The sequence below is a fragment of the Salmo salar genome, chromosome 07, assembly GCF_965601325.2.
Source record: "Salmo salar chromosome 07, fSalSal1, whole genome shotgun sequence".
Classification (NCBI taxonomy): Eukaryota; Metazoa; Chordata; class Actinopteri; order Salmoniformes; family Salmonidae; genus Salmo; species Salmo salar.
This window is the reverse complement of record NC_138297.1, coordinates 8,174,582-8,189,223: the sequence shown is the minus strand read 5'-3', so window position 1 is coordinate 8,189,223 and position 14,642 is coordinate 8,174,582. Positions and strand designations below refer to the sequence as shown.

At 40.8% G+C, this 14,642-nt stretch overlaps 1 protein-coding gene across 1 annotated transcript in view; it reads right to left on the bottom strand.

The window, feature by feature from the left end:
* LOC106608509 (RNA binding protein, mRNA processing factor) overlaps nucleotides 1-14,642 on the bottom strand; it is a 58,065-nt gene that overhangs the window by 20,603 nt on the left and 22,820 nt on the right. Inside the window, exons 4-7 of the mRNA XM_014206455.3 lie at nucleotides 11,480-11,542; nucleotides 7,756-7,906; nucleotides 5,888-6,015; nucleotides 2,796-2,859 (exon numbers count right to left, since the gene is read on the bottom strand). Of these exons, the coding sequence (XP_014061930.1) occupies nucleotides 2,797-2,859; nucleotides 5,888-6,015; nucleotides 7,756-7,906; nucleotides 11,480-11,542 (405 nt within the window). The 3' untranslated portion in view covers nucleotide 2,796. The remainder of the gene's footprint in view (nucleotides 1-2,795; nucleotides 2,860-5,887; nucleotides 6,016-7,755; nucleotides 7,907-11,479; nucleotides 11,543-14,642) is intronic.

The window sequence follows — 14,642 nt, the reverse complement described above, 5'->3', positions numbered from 1 at the left end:
GCATGTTGAGGGCAAATAGAGACACTCTATAAATGATTAATAACCTAAACACAGTGGAGAACAATGAGGTCCTTCTACACCTTCAGAGAAAGGTTAAGGATTTATAAAATAATAATTATATTATTCTTTTCAATGATGCTCTGATTTAATCTCTTGAGTTTTTGTTGGAAATGAATGGGTTAACACTGAAGCGAGAGAGAAAAAAAGATCCAATCAGGATTTTTCTTTGGTGGTCTCTGGGGAGATGAATCTAGCTAGCTAAGTCAGCCATTGGCTCGGCCATCAGAAGCTAGATTCTAGGCATCTGCCATTCAACTGTATTAGGGCAACATTTTGGAGTGACAGTGGAATCAACCAATCACATTTTGACTTGTAATGGGTGGGACCGTTTTAACAAAAAAATCATGGAAACCTGCCTTCACAAAGGCCAACAGATCTCTCTACGCAATAGCGACCAGAAGTTTTTCCACGGTCTAGCAAGCTATCTTTTGTTGTCGGCTAGTTCATCTGAAACTAGGCTATGTGTACGGCGCGCATGTGAACATATTTCACGTGCTTTGCGATTGTGTAGGCTAATTTGTACACGATTTCTCTGTTGCACTACATAATTGATAAGTCGTACACATCCACTATACTACTTTGATATGCATCAGTAAGGATTAAGAAGTGAGTTCCCACTGAAATTAAATATATGGCATATACCTGTGTATTCCCTCCACTACACCACTGGCCCATTGTGTTTTACAGAAAGTGCACTCATACATGAGTGCCCTGGAATCACGGTTGCTGTCCTTTCAGAATCCCTAGCCTGTCAAACACTGAAGACCTACACTTCCAGTCAAAAGCTTTAGAACACCTACTCATTCAAAGGTTTTTCTTTATTTTTACTAATTTTTTTTTACAAATAAAATAAAATCAAAGTATTTGTCACGTGCGCCGAATACAACAGGTGTAGACCTTACAGTGAAATTCTTACTTACAGGCTCTAACCAATAGTTGTAGAATAATAGTAAAGACATCAAAACTATGAAATAACACATATGGAATCAAGAAACGAATCAAAATATATTTTATATTTGACATTCTTCAAGTAGCCACCGTTTGCCTTGATGACAGCTTTGCACACTCTTGGCATTCTCTCAACCATCTTCATGAGGAATGCTTTTCCAACAGTCTTGAAGGAGTTTCCACATATGCTGAGAACTTGTTGGCTGCTTTTCCTTCACTCTGCGGTCCGACTTATGCCAAACCATCTCAATTTGGTTGAGGTCGAGTGATTGTGGAGGCCAGGTCATCTGATGCAGCACTCCATCACTCTCATTCTTGGTAAAATAGCCCTTACACAGCCTGGAAGTGTGTTGGGTCATTATCCTGTTGAAAAACAAATGATAGTCCCACTAAGCCCAAACCAGATGGGATGGCGTATCGCAGAATGCTGTGGTAGACATGCTGGTTAAGTGTGCCTTGAATTCTTGGGCTGCAATTTCTGAGGCTGGTAACTCTTATGAAGTTATCCTCTGCAGCTGAGGCAACTCTCGGTCTTCCATTGCTGTGGCGGTCCTCATGAGAGCCAGTTTCATCATATCGCTTGATGGCTTTTGCAACTGCACATGAAGAAACTTTCAAAGTTCTTGACATTTTCCGTATTGACTGACCTTCATGTCTTCAAGTAATGATGGACTGTCATTTCTCTTTGCTTATTTGAGCTGTTCTTTCCATAATAAGATGGACTTGGTATTTTACCAAATAGGGCTATGTTCTATATACCCCCTACCCTGTCACAACACAACTGATTGGCTCAAATGCATTAAGAAGGAAATAAATTCCACAAATTAACTTAAGGCACACCTGTTAATTGAAATGCATTCCAGGTAACTACCTCATGAAGCTGGTTGAGATGGTTTGGCACAAGTCGGACCGCAGAGTGAAGGAAAAGCAGTCAACAAGGACTCGGCATCTGTGGAAACTCCTTCAAGACTGTTGGAAAAGCATTCCAGGTGAAGCTGGTTGAGAGAATGCCAAGAGTGTACAAAGCTATCATCAAGGCAAAGGGTGGCTATTTGAAGAATCTGAAATCTAAAATATATTTAGATTTGTTTAACAATTTTTTGGTTACTACATGATTCCATATGTATTATTTCATAGTTTTAATGTTTTCACTAGTATTATACAATGTAGAAAATAGTTAAAATAAAAACCCTTGAATGAGTAGGTGTTCTAAAACGTTTGACCGGTAGTGTAGGTCAAATAGGTTCACCACTGCACAGACATGTCTATTAAAGATATAAAGACTGTTCATTATAAATGAATCAAGAAAGGAGTGTATATATTTGGCCTGGCGAATCAGTTTTACTGCACTGACAGAATGGAAGCTGATAATTATGAGTACTAGTCTCAGGAAGGAATTTTGAGTCCTCACTGTCCGAGACCGAGTACAAATGTATACGAAACCAAGACAAGACCAAGACACTCAAAATTTGGTATCGAGACCGGACTTGAGACCGAGACTCGTTTGGAGTACTACAACAGTATTGTGTAATGTATGTGTATGCACATCTCTGTGTGTGTGCATACGCACGTCTGTGTGTGTGTGTGTGTGTGTGTGTGTGTGTGTGTGTGTGTGTGTGTGTGTGTGTGTGTGTGTGTGTGTGTGTGTGTGTGTGTGTGTGTGTGTGTGTGTGTGTGTGTGTGTGTGTGTGTGTGTGTGTGTGTGTGTGTACGTCTGTGTGTGTGTGTGTGTGTGTGTGTGAGGTGTGTATGTACGTCTGTGTGTGTGTCTGTCACGTTACACATACCTCAACAGAACTGCCTGGACTTCCATCCCTGGGGAGTTCCATCTGCAGGAGGGAGCCAGCGAATCTGAACAAAAGGCACACCAGCAACATGATTCACTTCAAAGGAGTCCACTCGCTCATATTCAGAACACCAGACATTCAGTTAAACCTCTAAGATTAATTTTAAAAGAGTCGACTCACTCCTTTTCAAGTAAATTCCTTCATATTCATTACACCAAATATTCAGTCAATCTTCTAAGATACATTTTAACAGAGTTGACTCCATACTTCAGGTCATAAGAATTGATTCAGTTAACCAGTGTCAACCTGCTGAGATTCAAGTCATGAATCAAATAATTTGAAACCAGAATCGACTCATTCAGAATCACCTGATTCAGAGCCTAATGAACTCATGCACTTCTCGCCCTAAGTGAAAACACAGAAGCCTATTTTTTTTTTGTGTGTGTGTGTGTGCGTGTGTGTGTAATCAAGCCATTATAGCCCATAAAAAGCAAATAGATGGAATGGATGAAATCAATGTTTACGAAAAGAGGTGTATATGTAAATCACCAGGTTTGAACAACTAACCAGCATTAGCTCATTAGGTAGCTAGCCAACTTAATCATTTATTTTACTTTTACTATTTACATAACTTAGTTTAGGGACGGTGCAGATTTTATCGAAATGTAATTTAATTTTCCTTTGTTCTCTTTTAAATAGGTGGGTAGGTAGGTAGGTAGGTAGTAGGTAGGTAAGTAGATAGGTGGTAGGTAGGTAGGTTGGTAGGTTGGTAGCTTGGTAGGTAGGTAGGTGGTATGTAGGTAGGTAGGTAGGTAGGTAGGAAGGTAGGTAGGTAGGTGGTATGTAGGTAGGTAGGTAGGTAGGTGGTATGAGGGTAGGTAGGTATGTGGTAGATACAGTTGAAGTCGGAAGTTCACATACACTTAGGTTAGAGTAATTAAAACTCATTTTTCAACCACCCCACACATTTCTTGTTAACAAACTATAGTTTTGGCAAGTCGGTTAGGACATCTACTTTGTGAATGAAACAAGTCATTTTTCCAACAACTGTTTACAGACAGATTATTTCACTTATAATTCACAGTATCACAATTCCAGTGCGTCAGAGGTTTACATATACTAAGTTGACTGTGCCTTTAAACAGCTTGGAAAATTCCAGAAAATGATGTCATGGCTTTAGAAGCTTCTGATAGGCAAATTGACATCATTTGAGTCAATTGGAGGTGTACCTGTGGATGTATTTCAAGGCCTACCTTCAAACTCAGTGCCTCTTTGCTTGACATCATGGGAAAATCAAAAGAAATCAGCCAAGACTTCAGAAAAAAAACTTGTAGACCTCCACAAGTCTGGTTCATCCTTGGGAGCAATTTCCAAACTCCTAAAGGTACCACGTTCATCTGTACAAACAATAGTACGCAAGTATAAACACCATGGGACCACGCAGCCGTCATACCGCTCAGGAAGTTTACATACACCTTAGCCAAATACATTTAAACTCAGTTTTTCACAATTCCTGACATTCCTGACCAACCTTTAACTTCCTGAGTAATGTTTTGAGATGTTGCTTCAATATATCCACATAATTTTCCAACCTCATGATGCCATCTATTTTGTGAAGTGCACCAGTCCCTCCTGCAGCAAAGCACCACCACAAGACGATGCTGCCACCCCCGTGCTTCACGGTTGGGATGGTGTTCTTCGGCTTGCAAGCCTCCCCCCTTTTCCTCCAAACATAACAATGATCATTATGGCCAAACAGTTCTATTTCTGTTTCATCAGACCAGAGGACATTTCTCCAAAAAGTACAATCTTTGTCCCCATGTGCAGTTGCAAACCGTAGTCTGGCTTTTTTATGGCGGTTTTGGAACAGTGGCTTCTTCCTTGCTGAGTGGCCTTTCAGGTTATGTCAATTATAGGACTCGATTTACTGTGGATATAGATACTTTTGTACCTGTTTCCTCCAGCATCTTCACAAGGGCCTTTGCTGTTGTTCTGGGATTGATTTGCACTTTTCGCGCCAAAGTACGTTTATCTCTAGGAGACAGAACACATCTCCTTCCTGAGAGGTATGACGGCTGCGTGGTCCCATGGTGTTTATACTCCCAAGGATGAAACAGACTTGTGGAGGTCTACCATTTCTTTTCTGAGGTCTTGGCTGATTTCTTTTGATTTTCCCATGATGTCAAGCAAAGAGGCACTGAATTTGAAGGTAAGCCTTGAAATACATCCACAGGTACACCTCCAGTTGACTCAAATTATGTCAATTAGCCTATCAGAAGCTTCTAAATCCATGACATCATTTTCTGGAATTTCCAAGCTGTTTAAAGGCACAGTCAACTTAGTTTATGTGAACTTCTGATCCACTGGAATTGTGATACAGTGACTTATAAGTGAAATATTCCGCCTGTAAACAATTATTGGAAAAATTACTTATGTCATACACACTGTAGATGTCCTAACCGACTTGCCAAAACTATAGTTTGTTAACAAGAACTTTATGGAGTGATTGAAAAACAAGTTTTAATGACTCCAACCTAAGTGTATGTGGACTTCCGACTTCAACTGTAGGTAGGTAGGGCAGCATTCCACTGCAGGCTTGCCTATGAAGCTAAGCAGGGTTGGTCCTGGTTGGTCCCTAGATGGGAGACTAGATGCTGCTGGAAGTGCTGTTGGAGGGCCGGTAGGAGGAACTCTTTCTTTAGGTCAAATGTTTTTTTATCCCATTGCCCCAGGGCAGTGATTGGGGACATTGCCCTGTGTAGGGTGCTGTCTTACAGATGGGATGTTAAACGGGTGTCCTGACTCTCTGTTGGTCACTAAAGATCCCATGGCACTTATGGTAAGAGTAGGCGTGTTAACCCTGGTGTCCTGGCTAAATTCCCAATCTGGCCCTCATACCATCATAGCCACCTAATCATCCCCAGCTTCCAATTGGCTCATTCATCCTCCTCTTCCCTGTAACTATTTCCCAGGTCGTTGCTGTAAATGAGAATGCGTTCTCAGTCAACTGACCTGGTAAAATAAGGGATAAATAAAGGTAGGCAGATAGGTGTGGTAGGTTAGGTAGGTGTGGGCTCAGGTGTTCGCGTTACCTGAGTGTGGAGTGAGGAGGGGTAGGAGAAAGCAGGAGGGAGGGCTTGCGACAGCTCCGCCGGGTACAGCGGGTATGACGCCCACATGTCTGGGCCGCCAGGGTATAGAGCGGGTACTGTGAGCTCATCTGTGGAGACAAGAAGAGGAGGAGAACGGTGAGGAGTGACGGAAGGAGTGGATGAGTGGGAACAGACAGGGTGGAGGGATGTGTGACATGTAGGTACACACGTCATAAGTGATCTCCTCTCTTTTGTAAGCGTTGATCTGAAAGACCTGGATAGGTGAAAGGGAGTCTCCCTGTGAAATTCCGCCATATTGCTTTCGCGTATCCTCTATATTTAGACCATTGTGGTTGGAAGAGAGGAGATGAGGCGAAGAAGGAACTTTAGACTACTGTGATGCAGTGAGTGAGGTATTACAGAGTGAACGTGACTTGAAATAGAGGTAAGAGGGAGAAATTAAGAAATATACATGGTGAGATTGTTTAAAGGTGAACAGAGTGAATCGGCTACCGGTTGAGGGCAGGTGGATATTTACACTACTAAAAATCTTTCAGATTAAAAGCAAAAAGATATACCCTAGTCATTAATGGGACAGTTGATATATATATATATATTTTAACCTTTATTTAACTAGGCAAGTCAGTTAAGAACAAATTCTTATTTCCAATGACAGCCTAGGAACAGTGGGTTAACTGCCTTGTTCAGCGGTAGAACAACACTTTTTTTCCTTGGCAGCTCAAGGACTCGATCTAGCAACCTTTAGGTTACTGGCCCAATGCTCTAACCACTAGGCTACCTGCCGCCTCCTCTTTCATAGAAAGAGGAGGTCATCTCCAGACAGCAGCATATAGATCTACAGAATACCAATAGCTGTACCTATATCAACAACAATAACAATGGCTTCCATGTTCCATGTGCCTTGAAAAACTGTCCATTTCAGTGTATTCTCAGATCAACTGGCAGATATACACTACCGGTCAACATTTTTAAAACACCTATTCATTCAAGAGTTTTTCTTAATTTTTACTATTTTCTACATTGTGTTCTTAACCTTTTGACCGGTAGTGTATCTCCTTATCAGAAAATGACAGCCATTGATTTCTGTTTTGGAGATTGGTTGACAATTACGCCGTAATCTTCATTCATCGTTTCCTTCCCTATTCCACAAGGACCCAACAAGTATACTCCCTCTCTCCTCCGGCAAAAAGATTTCAGATAAGAACATGTTTTGGTCAATAAGTAAGAATCTAGCTACAACCACGCAATCCACAGATGGCCTATGTTCAACTTAACGCTTGACAAAATATTTAACTAGACGTAAAACAGTACAGAGCTACATCAGCGAATTCCACACAATCTCAAGAGTCAAGGGGTTTAGGTGCGTAGGATTATGACAGAGGCTAGTACCGCACAGAGAGAATGTTTATTAAACATTCATTTAACAAGGGAATGTGTTTTGAGAGAGCTTGAGAACGAATATTAGTCCTTAATTAACCTCATTTAAAACCATACTGATTGACCAGAGACAAACTTTTAGACAGTAATTTCATAACATTCCATACTGGATAACTCTCTAAATGTAAAAATAAACATTGACCAAGGGTGTCTTATAACTGATAAATGAAAACCTACACACATGTTTCTTCAGCTGTATAGTTTGAGATCCTAAGTTCTAACTCCAACATGGCTCAAATCTAGGTTGTATGTAGCTCCCATACATCAACACTGTGTGTACAATTATAACAGTCTGTTTATAATGTAGCTACAGTTAAGACCTACTATTTTCGCCCCAAGTAAGGGGATTGCCACTTATCAGTGGTGCAGGGCCCTGCAGCAGCGTCTGACAGACAGACAGGAACACTCACATGGGTCTCTGTTGATGAACTGTGGGCCAGGGCTCTGCTGGGAGGGAGGAGGGTTGGGAGTGCCCACCAGCTTGTTCTTGGCCATCTTGGTGTTGGCTTTGGCAAACTCCAGCCGCAGAGTCTGGGGGATCTCCGGGTCGAAGCGGACACCCTGAGTTCAAAGGAAGAGGGTGAAATACACAATAAAATACATTTAAAAAAACATAGAACTTTGTTTGTCTTTTGTTGTCTTGACAATAAAGATACACCTAGTTTCTAGGAAGAAATCACACTGCCTATTCGATGTATGGAACAGAGTTATAAATCTAGGCTGTCTTTAAAATATAGAGATATTGGTTACACCCATCCAGTAACTTAGATATCCTCTATAATATGATATACTGTTGGTGTTCAACGAGCGAATCATATCCTGACCAAATCACATGTAAAAGCCTGGCATTTGAAACCATATTGTGAGAACCATTGTAAGAGCTATTATAAAAGCTATTGTAAGAGATATTGTAAGAGCTATTATAAAAGCTATTGTAAGAGATATTCTAAGAGCTATTATAAAAGCTATTGTAAGAGATATTCTAAGAGCTATTATAAAAGCTATTGTAAGAGATATTCTAAGAGCTATTATAAAAGCTATTGTAAGAGATATTCTAAGAGCTATTATAAAAGCTATTGTAAGAGATATTGTAAGAGCTATTATAAAAGCTATTGTAAGAGATATTCTAAGAGCTATTATAAAAGCTATTGTAAGAGATATTCTAAGAGCTATTGTGAAGAACGTGGTCTTGAGGGATTCAACTTGGATTACAACGTCATTCTCATTCTGTTGCATGTGGTGACACAAGCATTAAGGTTTGGTTCATGGTGACCCAAACTTGGTGGGGATACCATGTCGCTTGGTGGGGATACCATGTCGCTTGGTGGGGATACCATGTCGCTTGGTGGGGATACCATGTCGCTTGTGTCAGCGGCAGAATGCATAGAAGAGGGAAGCCACGAGACTGACGTCGCCACTTTCCCTCACGAACTCTGAGCGTAACCCAATACTGTGACCTCAAACCCCCACCAACCATAACACACAGCGATCGCCACACCTCAAAGCGATCTTTCGACAGCCCTGACAAATTCTTCGGATTCCACTGCAAAACATACAGTCAGGGGAGCTACATTTTGGCCCTTGCGAGTAACTGACTCAAGGTTAGGTTACTTTGATTTCTGTCATCAATTATTAAAAACCTCCCTTTTCTACCAAAACATTTTTCCTTCTCCATTACTTTTAGCCCCAAGACTAGGATTGTAAAATGTTCCAACCCTACCCGAGACCGATGATACAAATATGGAATGCAGGATGAACATGGGTCCTCTTCGTCAGAAACAAAGGCACTGTTTGTTTGCTGTGAGTTGTGAATCAACAGTACAACACAGCATTAACCGCTGGCTATCTACCCTTACATCAACCCCGATATGAGAGTTTCTTTGTGTGTCGGAGACGGAGAGAAAAACACAGCGAATCGGATCAATGAAGAGAGAAGCCCGTGGAGTGAGTTCTGTGGTGCGCACCTAGGGTCGATTCTAGGTCCGTCCCAGCAGGCATGCAGAGAGCCGCGCTGAAAGAAGCGAGAGATCGCGGTTCTCATGAAGGGAGGAATTAACTAGGATTGCCTTGGCTCACCACTCTCTGAGCCTCTGCCAATTGAAGCTACAGAGGGTATAATAAGCTACACAGGCATAATGAGGACTGCTTTAATTTGAACTCAGAATCAAAAGGTTCAGAGGAGAGTTGATTCTCTGACTTGAAATTGTTATTTTCGCCTATCAGTTTTCTCGACACCTCCAACAGGTTTATATGTTTTGATGTGAAGGCAGATAGTACATGTATAGAGTACCTCTTCTTCTTCTACTACAGTTTAATATGTAGCTATAGGCCAGGGATCATCAACTAGATTCTACAGTTGAATATGTAGCTTTTGACAAGGGATCACCAACTAGATTCTACAGTTTAATATGTAGCTATAGGCCAGGGATCACCAACTAGATTCTACAGTTTAATATGTAGCTATAGACCAGGGATCACCAACTAGATTCTACAGTTTAATATGTAGCTATAGACCAGGGATCACCAAATAGATTCTACAGTTTAATATGTAGCTATAGACCAGGGATCACCAAATAGATTCTACAGTTTAATATGTAGCTATAGACCAGGGATCACCAACTAGATTCTACAGTTTAATATGTAGCTATAGACCAGGGGTCATCAACTAGATTGAGCCGCGGGCAGATTTTTTCTTGAGCGGGTGGTCGGGGGGCCGAAACATAATTACAAATAATTTATGGACTGCAAATTAACCTCAGGAAGCCCAAACCTAATATAATGTTTGACTAAAACCTAATCATTTCAAATCTTGCTTACATTTGTATACGTTCAAGTGTCTCTCTATTATGAGTGGGAATACTTGGGAACAGATTTCTTAAATTAAAATCCCTTGGAGCTGATTTCCTGATAGTTTTATGTCCAAAAATTAAAATGCAAAAGAATACCCAAAACGTTTTTTTTTTTCATTCAAATGTTTTGCTCAGAAAACTTGGGGGGGGGGGCACAAGGTTTCTATAGACACTGGGGTGTTCTTTACACGACTCTGGGGAAATGGGCTGCACACAAGAACACCATTTTCAGCATTACAGAGGGTTTCATTTGAGACCTACCCTAGATCTGATCTAATAATGTGAGCATTGCTTTTTAATTACATTTTTCGTCTTTGATATATGTACAACAATATCTCGAGGATTGGTCCATTTCGATTCAGTAGACGCGATATTCTGTAATAAAGTAGTCATTATTGACCCAAATATAACCTTTAAATTGGTTTATTTCTGCACCCGAGAGGCACATAATATGTAAATATAAAGCTGGAATAACTCATTTAAAAAAAACGAAGATGACAAAAACAAAGGCATTTGAAAGTTTTCTTTGCGTTCTCTGTGAATCTTTGTTTCGATAGATAAACTTAAAGCTTTGCCGGGATCAGTCCTGTTTTGCATCAGTCTGTCTGCCTCATCAATGATTTCCTCAAGCAAGGTTGGTAGCCTCTGCTTGAAATCAGCTAGATTAAATTCAAATCCTAGATCAATGTCTGCTATTTCGGTGTGGAAGGAGTGCTAATTCTACTGCGTTAAGAGTGATTGACCTTGTATGATCCAAAGGGATGGCAAAGCTTTATGTAAAATTAAATTAAATGTGGTTTATTTGAAAACCTGACTGAAAAGACTTTCACAGATATTAAATGATGTAGGGAATGTTGAGGGAATTGACACATTTTGATCGTTGTCAGTATTGTCGTAGCAAAATAATCCTGCAGTAACAGGATTTGAAATTGTAGACCATAATGTTGCTTGATCGGTGGTTAGGCTATTAGCTGGACAAAATTAGGCTTGAATGGAAATGTGCGATACTGTTAATATAACCATGTGTTAGTGCAGGTTTTCAGTGAATTTATGTACGTCACAAAGCTCATCTGCACATGAAAATTCTCAGCAACAAAAGAGAGATCAAATTAAGATCGTACATCTGTACTTGCCTATCATGTGCTTTCAGAGGTACAGATGCCAAGAAATGTATTTGGGTGTTCGTAAGAGTGCCTATAATATATATTTAGCAACACATATTATAAACATTAAAAACACTGTTAGACTGGGCTGTGCTTGAGCTTGATGAGGGCATATAACTTACGTTCAAGGCATTCTTGGCAGCTTCTGCCTCTGATCGGCTGTCAAAGCTGACAAACCCCACTGGCTGGAGAGATACAACCGGCAAGACAAAAAAGAGACAGAACAAAGGAAAGAAACAGAGTTTTAGGCATAATACTGATTCCGCACTTCTCTGTCTGAGTGACATAGACATGTTTTTCTCTCTCTCTCTCCCTCTCTCTCTCTCTCTCTGTTAAAATCATGGCGACAGAGAGAACTCGAGGTCTGCAATGTGGAGTCCACCAAGAGTTCAACATTCACTGGATGGTGCATAGCTCCCTATGCCCAAATACGGGCAAAGGGGCAGCGAGTGTGTTTGAAAGAACTAGAAAGAGAGAGGGAGAGAGGAAAGAAGAGGGGGAGGGAGAGAGGGGGAGAGGGAGAAAGAGGGAGGGAAAAGAGAGGGAGATGAGAAAGAGGGAGAGGCAGAAAGAGGAGTTCACTTGTTTGCGAACTCTCCAGGCTTGTCATTTATTGTAGCAGCCAAGCATAAATCCCTGTTCTGTGTTTCTTTCACCAAAACATTAGTGCATGTGTTACATTTTCTGTGACTTCACTTTTGTTCAGGGACAAATATTTAGGAGAGAGGTGTGAGCAAAAGACATAAACATGCAGTACTGGTTTGGTATCAAAAGACATAAATATGCAGTACTGGTTGGTATCAAAAGACATAAACATGCAGTACTGGTTTGGTATCAAAAGACATAAACATACAGTACTGGTTTGGTATCAAAAGACATACATATGCAGTACTGGTTGGTATCAAAAGACATAAACATGCAGTACTAGTTTGGAATAGGAAGGTCTCTATGCTGAAAACAATTTTTGGCTATGAACACGGGAGACACTTTTTCATAGATTCCTGAACACAAACATCAGAGAGGGAGAGAGAAGAAAAGAGATGTGGAGAGAGAGAGAGAGAGAGGGAGAGACATGGAGAAGAGAGAGGAAGTAGAGAGAGAGAGAGAGATAGAGAGAGACAGAGAAGAGAGGGGAAGTAGAGAGAGTTTTTAAACATGTTCTCAAGAGGCTAAGCCACAGTGGGCGATGTAGAAAGCTTTCTAGAAAGACAGAGAGAGAGAGAGAGAGAGAGAGAGAGAGAGAGAGAGAGAGCGAGACGGCTTGCTATATATGGAGACGGCTGTGTTCTCTGTAGGAATGATTGATTTTCATTAGCACTGTCATTACCATTAGTCAGGAAGGATCAACTCACAGTGCAATGAACACAGAACATGGAAGAGGCATTCAAAACAAAGCCTTGAGTCCGTTACACTGTATGACAACTACAGAAGCATCATATGACATCTGGCATAAGGCAAACAAGTAAGTCCTCAAAATACTGACAATGAATATGATGTAGGATTCACTTCCACTTAAAGCAAAGACAGCTTTCCGTTTGCCGATACCGTCCATGAGGAATCTCGATGACCATTACCCCGTTTTAATGAATGTGTTATCTCTTTACGGGACACAGTGTCATTTGGCATTAAGTACACTGACATAAGCTAAACTGCCTAGCTCTCCAAGTGGACACACACCAGACAAGCTCATTTTCAGCCACCTCAGAGAGCGAAAAGATACCGTCAGAGACTCATTATTGTTCCTAGGCCGTCGTTGTAAATAATAATTTGTTCTTAACTGACTTGCCAAGTTAAATAAAGGTAAAATAATAATAAAATTGTCAAAACCTTCGCTTTGACCCCACAAATTTCTTCCATCTCCCTTCCCCTTGAACATCCCACAAGAGTGTCTGCAAGCACGCTATCTGAGAGCCAACGACATGACATAATAGACAGGTAAAGATGTAAAATAAGAATACACACTTTCATATTGTCATGCCTTAGCAATTCATGAAACATGTACTCATAATAACGGCTACACTGCAGTCATCCATTTTGTTACATCGCTGAAGCTGGAGACTTATATTTCCCTCACTAACTTTAAACAGCAGCTATCTGAGCAGCTAACCGATCGCCGCAGCTGTACAGTACATAGCCCATCTGTAAATAGCCCACCCAATCTAACTACCTCATCCCCATATTGTTTTTATTTACTTTTCTGCTCTTTTGCACACCAGTATTTCTACTTGCACATCATCATCTGCTCATCTATCACTCCAGTGTTAATTTGCTAAACTGTAATTACTTCACTACTATGGCCTATGTATTGCCTTACCTCCTCACGCCATTTGCACACACTGTATAAAGACTTTATTTTTTCCCTATTGTGTTATTGACTGTATGTTTGTTTATTCCATATGTAACTCTGTGTTGTTGTTCGTGTCGCGCTGCTTTGCTTTATCTTGGCCAGGTCGCAGTTGTAAATGAGAACTTGTTCTCAACTAGCTTACCTGGTTAAATAAAGGTGAAATAAAATAAAATAAAAATACAGTTGCTTACTGTTACAATTGCAGGTCCTGATCCTAGAACCAGTTCAAATCAAATCAATTTAAATACAACAGATGTAGACCTTACCGTGAAATGCTTACATACAATCCCTTAACTAAAAATGCAGTTCAAGAAATAGAGTTAAGAAAATACTTAGTAAATAAACAAAAGTTATTATTATTATTTTAAAATTAAATCTAAAAGTAACGCACGGAAATTACATGAAAATAACGAGGCTATATACAGGGGGTATCGGTACCGAGTCAATGCGCGTTGGTACAGGTTAGTTGAGGTATTTGTAAAGTGACTATACATAGATAATAAACAGCGAGTAGCAGCAGTGTGTGTGGGGGGGGGGGGGGGGTAAATGTAAATAGTCCGGGTGGCCATTTGATTAATTGTTCAGCAGTCTTATGACTTGGGAGGTAAAATCTGTTAAGAAGCCTTTTGGTCCTAGACTTGGCGCTCCGGTACCGCTTGCCGTGCGGTAGCAGAGAGAACAGTCTATAACTTGGGTGACTGGAGTCTTTGGCAATTTTTTGGGCCTTCCTCTGACACCGCCTAGTATATAGGTCCTGGCTGGCAGGAAGCTTGGACCCAGTGATGTACTGGGCAGTATGCACTACCCTCTGTAGCGCCTCACGGTCAGATGCCGAGCAGTTGCAATACCGGTCAGGATGCTCTCGATGGTGCAGCTGTATAACTTTTTGAGGATCTGCGGACCCATCCCAAATCTTTTCAGTCTCCTGAGGGGGGAAA